The 18,643-nt window shown below is 37.1% G+C and overlaps 4 protein-coding genes across 4 annotated transcripts; 2 read left to right on the forward strand and 2 right to left on the reverse strand.

Moving 5' to 3' along the window:
• Window positions 1–7,566: 7,566 nt before the first annotated feature.
• On the reverse strand, window positions 7,567–7,935 carry LOC104787094 (cyclin-dependent protein kinase inhibitor SMR15-like). The gene has a single exon (XM_010512607.2). The coding sequence runs from the start codon at window positions 7,897–7,899 to the stop codon at window positions 7,567–7,569; it is 333 nt and encodes a 110-aa protein (XP_010510909.1). The 5' UTR covers window positions 7,900–7,935.
• Window positions 7,936–11,154: 3,219 nt separating this feature from the next.
• Window positions 11,155–14,389, forward strand: LOC104787095 (AP-1 complex subunit mu-2). The gene is made up of 11 exons (XM_010512608.3): window positions 11,155–11,564; window positions 11,933–12,079; window positions 12,178–12,240; window positions 12,381–12,557; window positions 12,645–12,748; window positions 12,882–12,989; window positions 13,122–13,218; window positions 13,326–13,423; window positions 13,534–13,675; window positions 13,776–13,898; window positions 14,011–14,389. Exons 1-11 carry the CDS (start codon window positions 11,436–11,438, stop codon window positions 14,107–14,109), a joined length of 1,287 nt encoding a protein of 428 aa, XP_010510910.1. The 5' UTR covers window positions 11,155–11,435; the 3' UTR covers window positions 14,110–14,389.
• Window positions 14,390–14,569: 180 nt separating this feature from the next.
• Window positions 14,570–16,700, forward strand: LOC104787096 (large ribosomal subunit protein mL101 (rPPR4)). Its single transcript, XM_010512610.3, has 2 exons — window positions 14,570–14,891; window positions 15,170–16,700. Exons 1-2 carry the CDS (start codon window positions 14,664–14,666, stop codon window positions 16,418–16,420), a joined length of 1,479 nt encoding a protein of 492 aa, XP_010510912.1. The 5' UTR covers window positions 14,570–14,663; the 3' UTR covers window positions 16,421–16,700.
• Window positions 16,701–16,798: 98 nt separating this feature from the next.
• LOC104787097 (uncharacterized) lies at window positions 16,799–17,558 on the reverse strand. The gene has a single exon (XM_010512611.3). The coding sequence runs from the start codon at window positions 17,474–17,476 to the stop codon at window positions 16,985–16,987; it is 492 nt and encodes a 163-aa protein (XP_010510913.1). The 5' UTR covers window positions 17,477–17,558; the 3' UTR covers window positions 16,799–16,984.
• Between the last annotated feature and the right edge of the window lie 1,085 nt (window positions 17,559–18,643).

Raw genomic sequence — 18,643 nt, forward strand, 5'->3', positions numbered from 1 at the left:
GCCCATACCTCGTCCTGAAAGCAGTCTTCCTCACATCTGCCTCATCTATCGGTATCTGATGATAACCCGACGCCAGATCTACCTTAGAGAACCAAGTAGCACCCCTCAACTGATCCAACAACTCATCGATCCTAGGAAGGGGGTACTTGTTCTTCACAGTGACCCGGTTCAAACCCCGATAATCTATACACAACCTGAAACTCCCATCCTTCTTCTTCACAAACAACACCGGCGCTCCCCACGGTGATACACTAGGACGGATGAATCCCTTACTCAACAAATCCTCTAGCTGCTTCTTCAGCTCTGCCATCTCTGCTGGAGCCATTCTGTAAGGAGCCTTTGATAACGGTGTCGTCCCCGGTTCCAGTTCAATGGTAAAAGGATCCGACCGGGATGGTGGTAATCCTTGCAAAGACTGAAACACATCCTCAAACTCCTCCACTACTGGAATACCGCTAACCGTAGACTTCCCCACTGACTCTGGCATAGATATAGTAACCAGATAAGCCTCATGGCCCTTCTCGATCATCTTCCCAGCCTGAATGGCTGAGATCACGAGACTCCCCGAAGTCCGTCTAATACCCTGAAAAACCAACTTCCCTCCTGAACGCTCAAACTCCACTCTACCCCGATAGCAATCCAAATGCACCCTATGCCGATGCAACCAATCCATCCCGAGAATAACATCATATAGCTCCACTGGACTGATAAGCAAATCCGCTGGCCACGACTCTCCTGCGATCTGAATATCAATTCCTCTAGCCCGTCCAATCACTCTCAGGAACTCACCTCCCGCAACCCTGACAACTCCTGCACGCTCTCCAAGATCCCCGCTGATCCCCGCACACTCTGCACACTCCGGAGTAATGAAGCTATGAGAAGCTCCAGAATCAAACATAACATGGGACTTAAACCCGCACACCAACAAGGTCCCTACACAAACCTCATGTGTTGAGAACCTAACACTTTATCATAGGAAAACATAAAATCTGACCCTACTAAATTCACAAAGATTAAGTACCAGAAATTATACCTGTGATCACCCCGGCACTGGTTCCACCAGTCTCTACTGTCGTGTAAGCACGTGGCGTCTGCTCAATCCGTGCCACCTGCTGACCTCCAGGCTGCACCTGCTGCAACGCTGCCACTCCTGCTGGCTGCAACTTGGGACAAAAAGGCCTGATGTGCCCTGTCTCCCTACAATGATAACATACCCGAGGTCCTGTCATCGGAACACTCCTCTTGGGACAACTAGCAACCCTGTGATCCTTGCTCCCACAACCGAAGCAACCCGCACCACTCAGCTTATGCGTAGCCTCCCACTTCCTCTTGGTTCCCTGAGCATGCCTACCGTCCCTGCTAGAACCACCCTGCTGCTGAGCCTTACTAGGCTGAACTGCTGGAGCTACCGCCACTGACTGTGCCCGGATATCCTCCTCAATCTCTGCTGCAGTCTCAACCAGCTCTGCACGCGTAGCATAACTCCGCCCTCTACAGTGAACTCTCAACTCATCACGTAGAGCCCTCAAAAACCTCCTGATCTGAGCCTCCTCAGACTCCAAAGCCCGACCCCCATAACAAAGAAGTCGATTGAACTCCAAGTCTAGCTCCCGCACTGACCGTGTCCCCTGAGACAAGTGAAGGTACTGCACCTCCAACCGATCCAATGCCTCTCTAGGAAAATACTTGCGGTTGAACTCCAAGACGAAGTCAGCCCAAGTCATCTCCCGCTGCACTCTCCTAGAAGCCACTGATCTCCACCACAACTCAGCATCACCACTCAAATAGTAGACCCCTATGTCCACCCAAAACTCCTCAGGACATCTCAGAATATGGAAGTTACGTTCCACACTCGTCCTCCACGCATCCGCAACAGTAGGATCTATACCACCCGAAAACCTCTTATTGAACAGATCCTTCATCTCCTTGAGCATAGACAAATAACATCTATGTGCTCCCACATCTGCAACCACTGGCTGCCGCTCCTCCGCCACCACTGGTGGCACTACCTGAGCCTGAGCCGGTACCACTGGTGGTAACCGCTCTAACACCTGTGCTAGCATAGCCGCAAAGTCAGTACCAGGGACTCCACCCGCTGGGACTCCCACACCCGGAACCCGAGCATCATCGGCCACTGGAGCATCAACACCGCCCCCTCCTGCCACACTCACGGAATCCCCCGAAACACCCTGCGACTCACCAACACCCTTAGCTGTCACACTCTGGTCCTCGGTCTCACTAACCTCTGGGACTCTGCCCCTACCATGACCACGTCCGCGTCCACGACCACGTCCGCGTCCACGACCACGTCCGCGTCCACGACCTCGACCAGCCACAACATCCTCTCTAACCATCTGCACTACCATGAACAGAAGGCTAAGCAAACAATTACTATTATAACACAGAAACATAAACTCACCGTGGAATCACACACTCGGCTCGAAGAGGATGTTCTAGGACTCCATGCCACACATAATTGACTAACTCACATAATCAATCAAGACATGCAATCCCAAATATCTACAACAGAAACCTAGTGAACCCAAACCTAGAACCGTAAGGGCTCTGATACCAAAATGAAACAACTGACCTTTTTTTTTAATAAGTAAATAATAAATATAATATAATAAAATAAACTACAGCTGGTGGTCCCATACCCACTAGCCACCTAACCACAAACACATTCAATAGCGGAACTAACCAACCAATATTCAATAATAATCCAATAATAAAATATAACCATATTCCAACATAATCAATATCCAAAACAACAGGAATCATAGAACTAGCAACCTAGCAATGTTCTAAATGACCCAACTCTAGCAATCTAGCAATGCCAGACAACATAAAACCGAGTCCCTAGAACATCCTCCTCTTCATTGCCTTGATTCCATGATCACACTTTGCCTTTACCTGCACCACAAACACATATTGCAATGCATGAGTATTTTATAAACACTCAGTAAGGCAATCCTCCCATCTACTGGGCTATACACACAAGCAATAGAGTATCAATAACCAACACACAACAATCAATAAACGACAAATAACAAACCAGGACTCAGCATCGACCGACGCCACACATGCATCGACCGATGCCAAATGGGGAAGCATCGATCGACACAGAAGCTGCATCGACCGATGCAAGTGTAACTTGCATCGACCGATACCCAATCTGCATCGACCGATGCAAGTGTAACTTGCATCGACCGATACCCAATCTGCATCGACCAACGCATGCTCGACGTAACACGAAAACCCTAAAGTTTTACGCGCCGTCCTCGCACTTGCATCGACCGACGCAAGATATGCATCAATCGACGCAACGTCGAGCACCGTGATTTCCCCGAAGCTTCTCGCCGGATCTTTGTTCATACAACCACAAAACTCGATCCCAAGCCACAAGAAAGCTTCCTAACGTCCATAGCATCGAACTAACAAGCCTAACATCACACAACAAGCAGATTAAAGAATCTTCTAGCTTAGATAAGCCATGGTTATGCACTTACCTTTGCCACAGAAGAATCTGCACCTTAAACAAACAAGAACAAGCCTCTAGGAAGCTCCTACAACGATCCCAGCTACAGATCTCTACAAGAACGCCTCCAATCTCCCAGAATTCTCAAGAAAACTCAAGAACAACTTTTCTCTCTTTCTCTTTTCTCAAAAACGGCCACACAACCACGAATGAGACAAAACTCGCATCTAAGGGTTTTCCTTAACCCAAAACGCAGCGTTTGACTTAAGTCAAAACGCACAGAATTGAACATGCATCGACCGATGCACCATCTGCATCGACCGATGCAACTCCCAAACCGGGATTCCATTTCACGGATGTTACATCATATAACTAATTACATTTTAATATGTAAATAATAATGGAAGATCGGTATCAGTCTGTAAGGAAATGATGTACATATAACTTTTTCTTTTGGTAATGAACAGGGGATTAATCCCCAGCCGTAATACACCTCCAGCCGTAGCCAACCTCGGGTTCCCATGAGATGCTCTATTTGTATTAAGACGCATCCAGCCCTCCCCAAGTGGTTTCCAACCAATCATTATCGTAAACGTACTTCGTCTCTCTATCCCACCCTGCAACACCTGGTGAGCCTTCCATACTTCAGTAGCAGAATCTCTCACAAACTTTACTCTATCTCTGCATTTCCCAATCGCTCCAAAGACATACCCACACTGCTCCAGAGACGTACCCGCACCGCCATTTCAATGTCCACCAAACTTCCATAGCCAACATTGTTGGCCATGAACACTCTGTCTCTGCATTTGTTTCACCCAAGTTACCATATAGCCATTCCAGAACCGTACTGTTAACAAAGATTTGTCTCCTTCGTATAGGCACAATGCGGTTCCAGATGCCTACAATAGATGGACAATCTCTTAACGCATGAAGGATAGTCTCATCTCCACCCTTGCATAACTGACACTCCCTCAAATCTCCAAGATGACGACGATGTCTTTCCACATTCGTCATGATGGCTTGGTGTGCCACCAACCAAAGAAATACACGTGCTCTTTTTGGTGCAATCACTCTCCACACACGTTCAAAACAATCTGTCATGTTTGGTTGAGAGAACCTTGTTTCTACTAACAGCGAGTAAGCTGACTTAATCGTAAAATGATAACTTTAAATTGTGATATTTATTAAAATGATAAGAGTTTATTATATAAATCTTACACATAGAATTTTATATTAGCAAATGTACTTCCGTTATAATAATAAGGGAATAGTGACAATGACTAAGGTAATTAGGTTTTATTCAAGCGAACCCGTAAATCTAGACTTTACAAATATTTTATACTATAAATTAAGAAACGTGTTAGGTAAGATCTTACATTGTTTAGTTAAGCAAAAATATCGCTTAGGCGTGTTTAATTCAGAAGATTTTGTAAAAAGTTTATTTATATTGTTAAATTTGTTTATATATTTTATTCAATAAAGTGGTATTATTCTTCCTATTGATTCTTAAAGTGAATCATTGTTATTGTTAATAATAGTACACCTAATTCTACCTAAAATAGTGAAGGGAACCTGTAAACTTGAATAATCAAGCGAACCCATAAATCTAGACTTTACAAATAAAATACTTAAATTATTAATGTCTTAATTTTTTATAACCAACTAATAACTCATATATCTATTATATAGTCTACCAAGAAGAAGTCATGTACTTCCGAAATAATAATGTAGACTAGAATATGACCAGTGATAGAGCACAGATTAAAATTTCTTTTGTTTATTTTATAATTTTTATTCAAAACATCGTATATGTAATTATGTTATATTTTAAAAAGTTTTTATTTTTTTTAATGTAACACTATGCCATGAAATCATATGCTGAATATGACTTATGAAAATAACATATATTTTGTAAAATTTATTCTAGTAGACTTAGATTTTGACCCGCGGTATACCGCGGGTTAAGTTGTATGACAAAAAAAAATAATTTTTTTTGTTAATTTTATTTGCTTTGTTTATTTTTAAAAATTATATATCGTATTTTGATTGTTAATTTCTATGACTTAACCCATAGTATACCGCATATTTAATTTTAGGATCAAATATGTAACATATGTTTGTCAAAATCATCTTGACCGAGAAAGCCTACCAAACAACATTATTCAAAATTTCAATTTAATCCTAGAAATCATATTTCTTGAAATTTCAACTTGTGCTCTAGCAGTTGACAAAAAAAAAAAAAAAAAAAAAAAACTTGTGCTATAGCAAGAAATCATATTTCTTGAAATTTTTATATTCTAGTGACATATTATTGATCCGTGCTATAACAAATCAAATTAGAGTGTATATAATTATTAACTTTTTGATCTATCATATATTTATGATATTATTAAAAATACAAATTAAACTATTTTTAAATATTTCAAATTAATTTTTTTTTAATTATTGTAGTATATAAAATTATACAATTTAGCAAAAGAAGTATATGAAATTGATTTTAAATATTCAAATTTTGACCCGTTATTCAGTCAAGATTTTAGTTGAATAGATATTTTTAAAAAAAATAATACTACTAAAGCTTGAATATTTTATAGATTGAACAATTTATATTCTTTTTAAAAATTCAAATTATGGTATACAGAAATAAAGTTTTTTAATTATAATAAATAATATGATAATTTATTTATTTCAGATAAATTGAATTATATAAAGATGAGAGGTGGTAATAAATTAATATGGTAAGTTAGATATCAAAAAAATTTAGTTGATGAATAATTTAAGTCAATCGATCGATAATTAAGTTAAAAGATTTTAGTTATATATCAATCGATAATCAAGTTAATTAACCCATAAATGATGATTATACAAATAATACATAACTTAGACCCATTTAAATTATTAATGTCTTAATATTATAATTAATGACCCATATATTTATTATATAGTTTACCAAAAAAAAGTTTTTTCGATATATTTTTTATGTATTATATTTTTATAACCAACTAATAACCCAAATCTAATTTTAATAAAATATTTTTTAATATAAAATATTCCATAGATTTTATTCTATTTCTTTAATCGCCTAACAGTATATATGGTTGTGTAAATATATATACTCTATCAGACGTATTTAATAGAGAAAGATTTTGTTAAAGATTTGTTTTTATTGTTTCTAAAGATTTGTTTACGAATCTTTAATAAATGTATGACCTAACAGATTATATGGTTGATAAAGATTTTATTTCCTTAATTGTTTTATTCTTTGGGATATTCTCTTTCAATGTATCTCGGTCGTATAACTAAGGAATCCAACCCATATAACCTATTTTGTAACCAACTAATGAATCAGATAAAAAAGTTCTTGCTTTTAGTTTTAATGGGACAATTTTTTAAACAGAAGAATATGTATATATGTATAGAAGAAAATGTATATATGTATATACAGTAAGATAGATAAAGGTCAACAGGTGGTCAGGTGCATATGGACTTTGTATTTAAGTTCAAGATACATTACATATATGTAATGTATCTTAGATTAGGTTCCAAATTATAACTTATATATAGCTAAGCAATGGTCAAACTAACTTTATTTTGAGCTATAATGCAATGATTAATTCATTCAGATGGAATTAGTATCCGTACATTAAAAAAATTTGTCGTTGAGTCGTCTACTAGAGGTATCATGAAGCTCAACGCAAACATATACTAGATTCTTTAAATCTGTAATTGAAACGACACATAGGTATTAACATAGGTTCTTTTATCATCATCAAATCCTCAAATGTAAGTATGTAACGGCAGAAACGTAAAAGGAGTCTAGAGCCCTAAACAGAACAGGAAAGGTCAGCAAATAATTAGAACTATCTCAAGCAAATTATATTATTAATTATGTATTAATCAGTTTTACTGTGGGAAAAAATGTACATGAACATCAAAGCTCACTAACTTTTGTTAGGGTCCTAACTCCTAACAAATTTTCCCCCGAGTAGAATGAAAGACAACGAATCAAACACTTAATAAAAAGCTAATTAAAGTAATGAAGAAATATTTAACCTAAAAAGGTTAGAAAGAGAGTCGATAAATCAGAATTAAGTAGTTCTGTGTATGAAGACGGTTTCAAGATCCGGTGGAGAGAAGAACTCTCTAGCGCCACCGCCATAACTAAACTTCAATGACGTTTTCCGTTTCTTAGGCGCCGGAGGACACGTAAACGCTTTCGGTATTCTAAAGGAAGCCGCCGTTGGAGTCGTTGGACACAAGAGATCTTCGTCTTTCGTGTTGTCTAAGGCAGAGGAAGAGAGGCTAATCTTCGGCTTCTTCGGTGAACGTAAGGAGATTCCGGTGATTACAAATTTCTTTCCTTCTGTTGTTTCGCTAAATTTGCCGTCCAAGTGGTGGTGAGTGTTGTCGGAAAGTCCCATTATTAGGTTATCGAATGGAGTTTTGAGAGAAACAGGGGCAATGGAAAGAATGAAATAGTATAAGAATTGGTTTTGGTTAAGACTAGTTTAGAACGAGAGAGAATGTGAACTGAGTGGAACATGTGATTGAGAGAAGATGGTCTTATAGACTTATAGTCAACAGCGACTTTAAGACAACCGAGATCGTTTCGTTGTCGATTCAATTTGCTTACTTTTTTTTTTGTCTCTTTCAAAATTCATAGTATCATACATATTGATATTTATTATCGTAACATTAAAAGAACAAAGAGATAGTGGAAATTGAGTGTACATTGTATTTTCGTTAATTGTGAGAGTGAGGTTTAAAATACTCGTATACTGCATGAAAGAATCCTTTTATTTTGAAGGCAGGAAGAAAAAGATAATTCCCGCAGTCTTCTTATATTCTGTATTAATTAAAGATTTGAATTATGCATGGAACTTAATTTAAGTTTTTTTTTAATAAGTTAGTTGAGAGTAAGATAAACTTTTATATATATATATAAGACCATCATAGTAAACCGGTAGGAATATGTTAAAAAAATAAATGAAGAACTTCATGTTCACACACTTTTTGTAAGGCAATCAACCGAGCATAAATTTTATCAAAATGTTGACATACATCAAATGCTCCTTATATGTCACACTTACAACATGCATCGATCTTATTCTATTTCCAAATTATATTGCTATGAACAGATACCCTAAACTTTAGAATCATTCGTTCTATTATATATAGAGTCTTCCGAATAATTAACAAACAAGTTCTCTCTCTCTTTTTTTTTTGTCAACAAGTTCTCTCTATTATGATATATAATGAAAAAATAATTTTTAAAAAAATGCTGACATATTCGAGTAATTCATGCAAATAGTTTTGCGGTATACATGCAGTTAACATGAAATTAAAACTAAGATCACTTTAATTATATTCAACCATAAAGTTCGAACTTTGAAGTTGAAGGTTATAAAATATTGTAAAGATAGGTGCAAAAGATATTGTAGTCAACTAATTAAAAAGTGTTCTACCTAATGATTTTCTGATATTGGTCGAGTGTCGAAGTTATGTGATTAGACCGGTCTTATTGTTAGAACTTAGAACTGAACTAAAAAGTTAAAGATTAATTACCCAATGATGAAGTCACCGTTTGTGAACACTTAAAGACCAACGGTTTTAACGTTACGAATTAGAAAAACGTTATATAGTTATACATAGATCTGTAATATAACCAGGACGTGTTAATCGCCCAGACCTCACTCTAAATGAATTATACATGGTGAAACGATGGAAGAGTGAGTGAACACAAAATACTCAAAAATAGGGGTTCAATGATAAAGTAGGGATTCCGACCTCCGACGAAACGCGTGACTCTAAGCCATGTGAATTTAATTTGCACACTTTTCATAAATATGGAGTATATATTTATTATTTAACCATTTTTAATATTTGTTTTTCAGTGCAAGTAATTAATGAAGGTAACGAGATGAGAGTATGGATACTTTCAAAAAAAATTTTGGTGAATGTATGTTCCATTTGTTGACTTTGACTTCATTTTTCTTTAGTAAACTTATATGAAAGTCAACGCTGACTTCTTCTTTTGTAATTAACTTCAAATAAAAGATGAATTTAAAAACTTGACTGAATTTTTATGAATTATGATTATGATTATGATTATTCTTTATTTTTGTTTTTGAATTACAAATTACAACATTTTCATGCGGTTTATCCTCAAAAACTTAAAGCTGAATAAAAAACAATTGAAAATCTCATATATATTTGACTTTGAGCATTTAAATATTATTCTTTGTAATTTTGCGTCATTTTTCTAGGAATTCAAACTCAAAATCTTGAGACGAGGTAGCTGTAGAAAACCAGTCTTGATACTTTTAATTGTTTTATAAAAATTGGATTTGTAATTGACAGTAACGTCAATCCTGTGAGCCTGAGCCAGCATAATAAGCTCATACATATATATGTTGCTGTGAAACTAAACCAAAATGGACAAATAAAACTTACTAAAGTGATGAACCGCTTAAATTTTCAATTCGGTTTTCACTTCTATTTATGCACTTGATAAAAGCTTAAAAAAACGATAACTTAAGTTGTGTTTGATTTAAGATAACTACTTAATATACTATGTCTATACATCCACATAATGAATTTGTGTTTCTAGTATTCCTTTCATAAATGTATGTTTGCATAATCAATCGGATCGTCACATTGCGGTTAGTTATTAAACTGGTCTTTCGTGTATAAATCATTTCGAAGTTCACTTGTTTGTTGTACAATTCAATACAAGGTCCATCAGTAGTTACTTGACATGTTGACAGATTAGTTGATAACTTTACAAAGACACTTTGATTGCCAATTATATATTTGGTCCTCAAGATAACATTTCTTGACTCATTTCATGAGTCAAATTAACTGATGGTCCCCTAGAAAGAAACGAATAGCCATGGGCATTCGGGTACTCGGGTCGGGTTCGGGTAGGAACCGATCGGGTTCGGGTTTCTCGGGTAGAGGAGTTTAGGACCCAATAGGGTAAACAGAAAATATCGGTTTGGGTTCGGTTCGGGTCTTACCGGGTTCGGGTCGGTTCGGGTTTAAAATTTCAGAACCTATAAATACCCAAAAAAATCGGATATCATTCGGGTTCGGGTATTTTGTACCCGATTACCCGAAATTTAACCCGAAAATCTGAATTTTACCCGATTATTCAGAAATTTTAATGTTAAATATTAAAATAAAATTTTAAAAATAAATATTTTTAAAAATATAGCTAAACATTTCAATATAATTTTGGTTATTTTGAGTATTTTTATTATTTTGATCTAAGAAAAAATAATATTTTTGAATTTTAAGTTATAACTTTGAATAACTATGTTATATAAAAAATATATATAACTAATATTCTCTATATATGATTTTATTACGGGTATGTCGGGTACCCATTTGGTTTTCGGTTCGGTTCCGGGTTCGGTTCCGGTTCTTCGGGTTTAGGGGATTAGGACCCAATAGGGTATTTTACCGGTTCCGGGTTCGGATTCGGGTTCATATTTTCGGGTCGGTTCCGGTTCGGGTTTTCGGGTCTGGGTTTTTTTGCCCAGGCCTAGAAACGAACAAAGTTAAAAAAAAAATGCAGTGAACCGGGTTCGATTGTCAAATTAAATATTTTGGTTCGGTTCGGACCAGATCGGTTTATCTGGATCGAACGGCCCTTCGTTAAAACGGAAAAAGTCGAAAACGACGCCGTTGTAGTGGAACGCAGAGGCGAATATGGGAAGCTCAAAATCAAAGAGTAGTAGCTAGAGAAATCAAGGAACGATAACGAAATCGATCAGATCGCCAGAAAAAAAAAAACACCAATTGCGAAATGAGAAATCTCAGCTGGGAGAGATCTATCTCATTCTCCTTGTAGATGTTGTTACTTCGTCTTCTTCATATAAACGATACTTTCATCAGATCTCGCTGATTAATCATCCGCATTTTGGATCTGATTCGTAACTCTTTAGGGAAGAACATGGCAGGAGCGGCCTCCGCCCTGTTTTTGCTTGATATCAAGGGTCGCGTTCTCGTTTGGCGTGATTACCGTGGCGATGTCTCTGCTGCTCAAGCCGAGCGGTTCTTTACTAAGCTCATCGAGAAAGAGGTTTTTGTTCTGTGATCTTCCTTTTTATCGCTCATTGATCGGTGGTTATTGCTGGTTTACTGTAGAATTGGCAGGGAACTTATGAACTTGTAGATTTGTGTTTAGAGAGGTTTCGTCAATTGGAATTTGAGACATTTCGAAGCAATGAACACGCTTGATTGGTTTAAAAAGCTGGATTCATGTCTGTCTATGATAATGTATTCGTGTCCGTCTTTGTGATCTGATGCCACTGAAACTTTTGGAAGTAATGAGCAAGTTTTATCATTGGCTTAAATGGTTTGGATTAGGATTTGATCCGAATCAGCAATTTAAAGCTATCTGGTTTAGAGTCAGAGTGTTGTCATTCATGGTTTTGTTTAATTGTTCAGGGGGATTCACAGTCAAATGATCCAGTTGCTTACGATAATGGGGTTACTTATATGTTTGTACAACATAGTAATGTATACTTGATGATAGCATCCAGACAGAATTGTAATGCTGCTAGTCTTATCTTCTTTCTTCACCGCGTGGTCGATGTAAGTATTGCTGGTAATTTCTTCGTTTTTTTTTTCCTCTTGAGGCTCCATCTTTTTCTTGGATGTTTGATGCAATGGTATCTGCTATCTGGTTATAGGTTTTCAAACATTACTTCGAGGAGTTAGAAGAGGAATCATTGAGGGATAACTTTGTGGTAGTGGTATGTTAAGTTTCTGCCATCGCTCTAACAGTACTGTTTGGAATTAAACTTTCTACTACTTGCCTAACCAAATAGATCATCGGACTTCTGAAAAATATTTATCATTGTTAGATGCTGAAACCGATCTCTTGTGGTGGCAGTATGAGCTACTTGACGAAATGATGGACTTTGGTTACCCTCAGTACACCGAAGCAAGAATTCTCAGTGAATTCATCAAGACGGATGCATATAGAATGGAAGTTACACAGAGACCTCCAATGGCTGTGACAAATGCTGTCTCCTGGAGGAGTGAGGGAATACAGTACAAGAAGAATGAAGTGAGTGCTTCTGTTTTCAAGAGAGGAACATGTTTGTGCTTTGTTTGGGTGTTCAAATGATGACAACCTACTCCTTTTTTTTTCCAGGTTTTCTTGGATGTAATTGAGAATGTAAATATTCTTGTCAACAGTAATGGGCAAATTGTGAGGTCTGATGTTGTTGGAGCGCTGAAGATGCGAACTTACTTAACGTATGTCAACACATGAAATTTTGGATGTTCTAATCAGCCAAATCATGCTTTATCATGTCCCTTTTGCTTTGATCTCTGTCTTGGCGTTTTATTTGACTCTTTTTCTCTTTGATCCATTCTGATTCTATTGCAGTGGAATGCCAGAGTGTAAGTTAGGACTGAATGATAGAGTATTGCTGGAAGCGCAGGGACGAGCAACAAAGGGAAAAGCCATTGATTTAGAGGACATCAAATTTCATCAGTACGTCTTTAAGCTTATATTATATTGAAACTTGGAAAGTATCCATTGATCCTAACCCTATTTTCTTTTATTCAAAAAGATTCTATACTTGGAAGTTTTATGTATTCTTCAACAACCAATCATTTATTGCAGGTGTGTTCGATTGGCCCGTTTTGAAAACGATAGGACGATATCTTTCATACCACCTGATGGAGCTTTTGATCTGATGACATATAGACTCAGTACTCAGGTTTGACATGTCGGATATAGCAGGATGATATAGCATCTATAGGAATTTTTCCTCGTCCTTAACAAGTGTATCTCAAGATATGTTTCTTTTGTATACTCCTTATTCAGGTAAAGCCTCTTATATGGGTGGAGGCGCAAATAGAAAGTCACTCCAGAAGTCGTGTTGAGATGCTTGTAAAAGCTAGAAGTCAGTTCAAGGAACGAAGGTAAATATATTCGACGGTATTGAGCCACTTTTCCTTTCCCTATTCCTATAAACCAAAGATCTTGATGACCAGATTCTTTAAACCTTTGATCGAGAACTTTCTATTTGCAGCACCGCAACGAACGTTGAGATTGAGTTGCCAGTACCAACCGATGCATCTAACCCAACAGTTAGGACATCTCTTGGGTCTGCCTCTTATGCTCCTGAAAAGGATGCGTTAGTGTGGAAAATCAAATCTTTCCCCGGGAACAAGGTAGAAGCTTATAACACTAGCAAGTTCTATAATCTTCTTATATCGAGTTGAAACAATCAGCAATGTAGTATGAGTGCTAACCTTCACAAAACCAATATAGGAGTACATGTTAAGGGCAGAGTTCCATCTTCCCAGTATTACTGCAGAGGAAGCAACACCTGAGCGAAAAGCTCCCATCCGTGTCAAATTCGAGATCCCTTATTTCACCGTTTCAGGGATTCAGGTAAAGCTTGTGCTACATAATAAATGGTTTCTACATTTTCTGCAATTTTAGCTCATCCCATTGCGTTACACAGTGTCATATTATAAATTTTAACGTTTTTATTGGCGTGTAGGTTCGGTACCTGAAGATAATTGAGAAGAGCGGGTACCAAGCACTTCCATGGGTGAGATACATAACCATGGCGGGTGAGTACGAACTAAGACTCGTGTAAGGGCTCATTCAGTTTCATCGTCAATGTCATTCTGATTACCACATTCCTCGGGGAATTGCCTGAAGACAAAAGTAGAGAAAACGAAAAACTTTTTAAAACATTTTAGCTGATCAAAATTTCCCTTTTGAGTTTTGAATTTGTTTTAGAAGCCATATTCTTGTGAATTTGTCTCTATGGTAATTTACTTGCGCCCCCTTTGTAACCTTCACGGAACATGTTTCTTGTTTTTTTTTGTTTTTCTCTTCAATCAAATTGTTATACGATGAGGTTTTGATCAAAATGTTTACTTGCACAAATTTTATCTCATCACAAAAAAACTACACAAACAAATGATGATTACAATAGACTAGGATGGTGTTTCGCATACATTTGTAATTGTAAATAATGATATGGGCCAAAAGGAAATGAATCTTGAGGCCCATTTAAAGGTCCATAATCTTCTTCACTCCTCTTCCAGCTTGAAACGTCACAGTGAATTAGGGTTTTACCCCCCCCCCCCCCCCCCCCAAAAACCTTGTCGTCCGTCGTTGCTCACTCAGTCCGACGGGAAAAAAATGGCGATGCGACATTTGAGCAGATCGAGAGACGTCACGAAGAGATCGACGAAGAAGTACATCGAAGAACCGCTTTACCATCTTCTCTTCAAAGATGGCGGCACAGAGGTCAAAGTTAGACAGCAGCTGAATCAGTTCCTCAAAGGCACTAAGCACGTTTTCAAATGGGAGGTTGGAGACACGATCAAGAAGCTTCGAAATCGTGGACTCTATTACCCAGCTCTCAAGGTTTTATAAAATCAACAAACTCCATCTTATTGCATTTTCGATTCTTTAGGGATTAGCTTCACAGTTAGTTTCAGGTTGTACAACCATTTTCTTATAGAAATGTAGATTCGTTAACTGGTAGTTTGATGCTCACTACGAATAATTTGGTAACTGTTTTGAATGTCTTCTATTGAAATTGGTGTGAGCTTGAATCTGTAAAACTAGACTTTGGCTGTGTGATGATTGTTTCTTGAGGATTTATATTGTAGAGTTGTTTTTTTTTTTTTTTGGTTTTGTAGCTCTCTGAAGTTATGGAAGAGAGAGGTATGAACAAGACAGTGAGTGATCAAGCAATCCATCTTGATCTTGTTGCTAAATCTCGGGGAATTACGGCTGGGGAGAATTATTTTGTTGATCTTCCGGAAACATCTAAGACGGAACTCACCTATGGGTCTCTTTTGAACTGTTACTGCAAGGAGTTGATGACGGAGAAAGCTGAAGGTTTATTGAACAAGATGAAAGAGCTCAACATTACTCCTAGTTCCATGTCTTATAACAGTCTTATGACTCTTTACACTAAGACGGGTCAGCCTGAGAAGGTTCCAGCAATGATCCAGGAATTGAAGGCCGAGAATGTAATGCCGGATTCATTCACGTACAATGTCTGGATGAGGGCTTTGGCTGCTACTAATGACATTTCTGGTGTTGAGAGAGTCATTGAAGAGATGAATAGAGATGGTAGAGTTGCTCCAGATTGGACTACTTACAGCAATATGGCATCTATATATGTTGATGCTGGACTGTCTCAGAAAGCTGAGAAAGCCCTTCAGGAACTGGAGATGAAGAACACGCAACGGGATTTTACGGCATATCAGTTTCTTATTACTTTGTATGGACGACTGGGGAAGTTGACTGAAGTTTACAGGGTTTGGCGTTCACTGAGGCTGGCTATTCCAAAAACGTCCAATGTAGCTTATCTAAACATGATACAAGTGCTGGTGAACTTGAAAGATTTACCGGGTGCAGCGACACTGTTCAAGGAATGGCAGGCTAACTGTTCTACTTATGACATCAGGATTGTAAATGTGTTGATTGGAGCTTATGCGAAAGAAGATGGTCTCATCGAAAAGGCAAGAGAGCTCAAGGAGAAAGCTCCTAGAAGAGGAGGCAAAGCCAATGCTAAAACCTGGGAAATCTTCATGGATTACTATGTAAAGAGAGGTGATATGGCTCAAGCACTCGAATGTATGTCTAAGGCAGTTTCTATCGGCAGAGGAGATGGTGGCAAATGGGTACCGTCACAGGAAACAATCAGAACTCTGATGAGCCAATTCGAGCAAAAGAAAGATGTTAATGGAGCTGAGAATTTGGTGGAGATTTTGAAGAAGGTAACAGATACCATAGGTGCAGAAATCTTTGAACCACTGATAAGAACATATGCAGCCGCAGGAAAGAGTCATCCTGCTATGCGCCGACGTCTGAAGATGGAAAACGTGGAAGTTAATGAAGCGACAAAGAAACTGCTGGATGAAGTATCTCAGGAGGAGTGAGAGGTCTGTTCCATATCTCTCTCCTTCATAATTGCCTTAAGCCAAGACATTATTAGTCGTGTTAGGGGCACTTGCATTCTCGCAGCTCTGTTTCTTATTGGTAATAAAAAAAAAAAAGGCTCTAGTTGGCAATATCAATCGTACGGGTCTCTTTTACTTCACCTAAAGACAGTTTGTTCGTGTTTTTTTTGTGAATTGTTTCGGGCGTAGCCATTCATCTTTTTTCTTTTGTGAATTCTCAAAGCTCCTAGAAGAGGAGGCAAAGTAAGCTTTTTTGAAACTCCCCTCAAGCCAATCACACTTTTTTATTACTACATTCTGTCAAAGAAACCACCAAAAATCCATGCAGCAATTTGTTGAAATCTGTAGATGATTGAGAATCAGGAGACTCATGGCTAAAAGTTCTATTATAATTGCATTACACAATTGATGTTGTTGACCAAGAACACCCTCTAAAAACTAGAAAAAGAACATTTACATTATTAAGTTTAAGCTTTTTTTTTTCTGTCAGTTTTTTGAGGAATTAGTTTGAATGTTTCCTTCTTTTGTGGCTCGATGACTCGATCACCTTATCAATGTAGCAAGCAACAAGCAGTTAGTTCCTATCTTCCTGAGCTCATCTACAGCGTTCTGAACTCTGTTGACTTGACGCGAATTTATGAACACGTCTACACAAACTCCGTAATCTGACACAGCCGCAGTCAAAAACATTTTTAGGGTCATAACATTTCTTTTCCTAATGCTCTTCCTTGCGTTCACAAGATTGAAGGATGCATCCACAAGAGTCGCATAGCAAATCGCAACAGTTGGATTTCCGTTTTTGTACCTTGCAGAAGCTGCAATCGCCAGTTTAGTCTTAGCCTCCAAGGCTCGGATCGTGCTGTGTGTGGCTCGTCTCGGGTTTGGCCCTTTCACCAGCGGTCGACACAAGGTTGGGTATGCGGTTTTAGTGCATAAGCTTGTGAAACGAGCTTCTGTCGCTTGGTTTGCCGCGAGGAGGATCGCGATTGCGACGACAGTGGTGAGGTACATCTGAATTGTGTTGCGGATCGCCATTTTCGTAAAAAGGTTGGAAGGAAATGATCATGGGTAATCTTCTAATCAAATTTATCCTTCTAAATATAGAAACCTTTTTGCTGGTGTCTAAATTATTGGTATTGGTAATTTCTGATATCCGTTTTCTTAATTATAAATTTGATTAGCTTGTTTGAGGTTTAACTTCTTTTTAGGAAAAAAGTCAATTCTCTGATTATTTTATGCATTTATGTATCGTTGCAAACTAAGATTTTCGATGGCAATCTTAGTGGTTCAAAAGTAAGAAGGTGGCGATGGCAAACTTTTCATCATCACAAGAATGCAATATATCTACGTTAACATTTCAAACGTAAACATTTTCATTGCCAAGGGTGGCCTAGATAAATCTAGGCATATCTCTAATTTCGAATGTAAACATTTTCATTGCCTAGGGTAACCTAGAAATATTTTAAAAGGTTTTTATGCGTGTTATATTATTAGAAATATTTAATAATATTTTCTATTAGTTATACTAGGATGTCGGCCCCCGTGCGTTACCGCACGGGAAAGTGAAAATTTGAAATGATTAACATTGTTAATTTCACATTTTGAGTGAAATATTTTTGGTAATTTTTTAATGTATAATATAAAAATCATAAATAATGACTAAGATGAATTAACCAAATTAGTTAAAGAAAGTATTTGTTATATATATATATAAATGAAAAATCGATTCAGTGACAATAAGAGAATAATATTAAAGATATATAAATTTAGGTTTACTGAATCATACTCAGATAATCAATTTAAAAAGATATTCACATAGAATAAAATTTAAATTGTTATTCTATCAAAATTTATAAAAAAAAATAATAAGAGAATCAGGGAGAAAGAGCTCATAGCTGCAACTGCAACTGCAACCAAACAAATTGACTAAAAAGATAAATCTATGAAAATTAGAAATCACCATTAATTACCTAAATTAATACTTGAAAGAGATAATCAATACAGTTAGATGGAAAATGACACCAAACAAAAGTTAGATGAATGAATCAATAAATAAAACAATCCAAAATTTTTAACAAAGATGAGTTAATTAATGTTGATTAATAAATTGAAAGAAAATAATACTCAGAATTTTTAAATTTAAAGGTATTAAACAATAGTCAAATAACAAAAACTTTTTTCAAAATCCATATATATATATAT

This window comes from Camelina sativa, chromosome 5, assembly GCF_030686135.1.
Source record: "Camelina sativa cultivar CO46 ecotype springtype chromosome 5, ASM3068613v1".
Taxonomy (NCBI): Eukaryota; Viridiplantae; Streptophyta; class Magnoliopsida; order Brassicales; family Brassicaceae; genus Camelina; species Camelina sativa.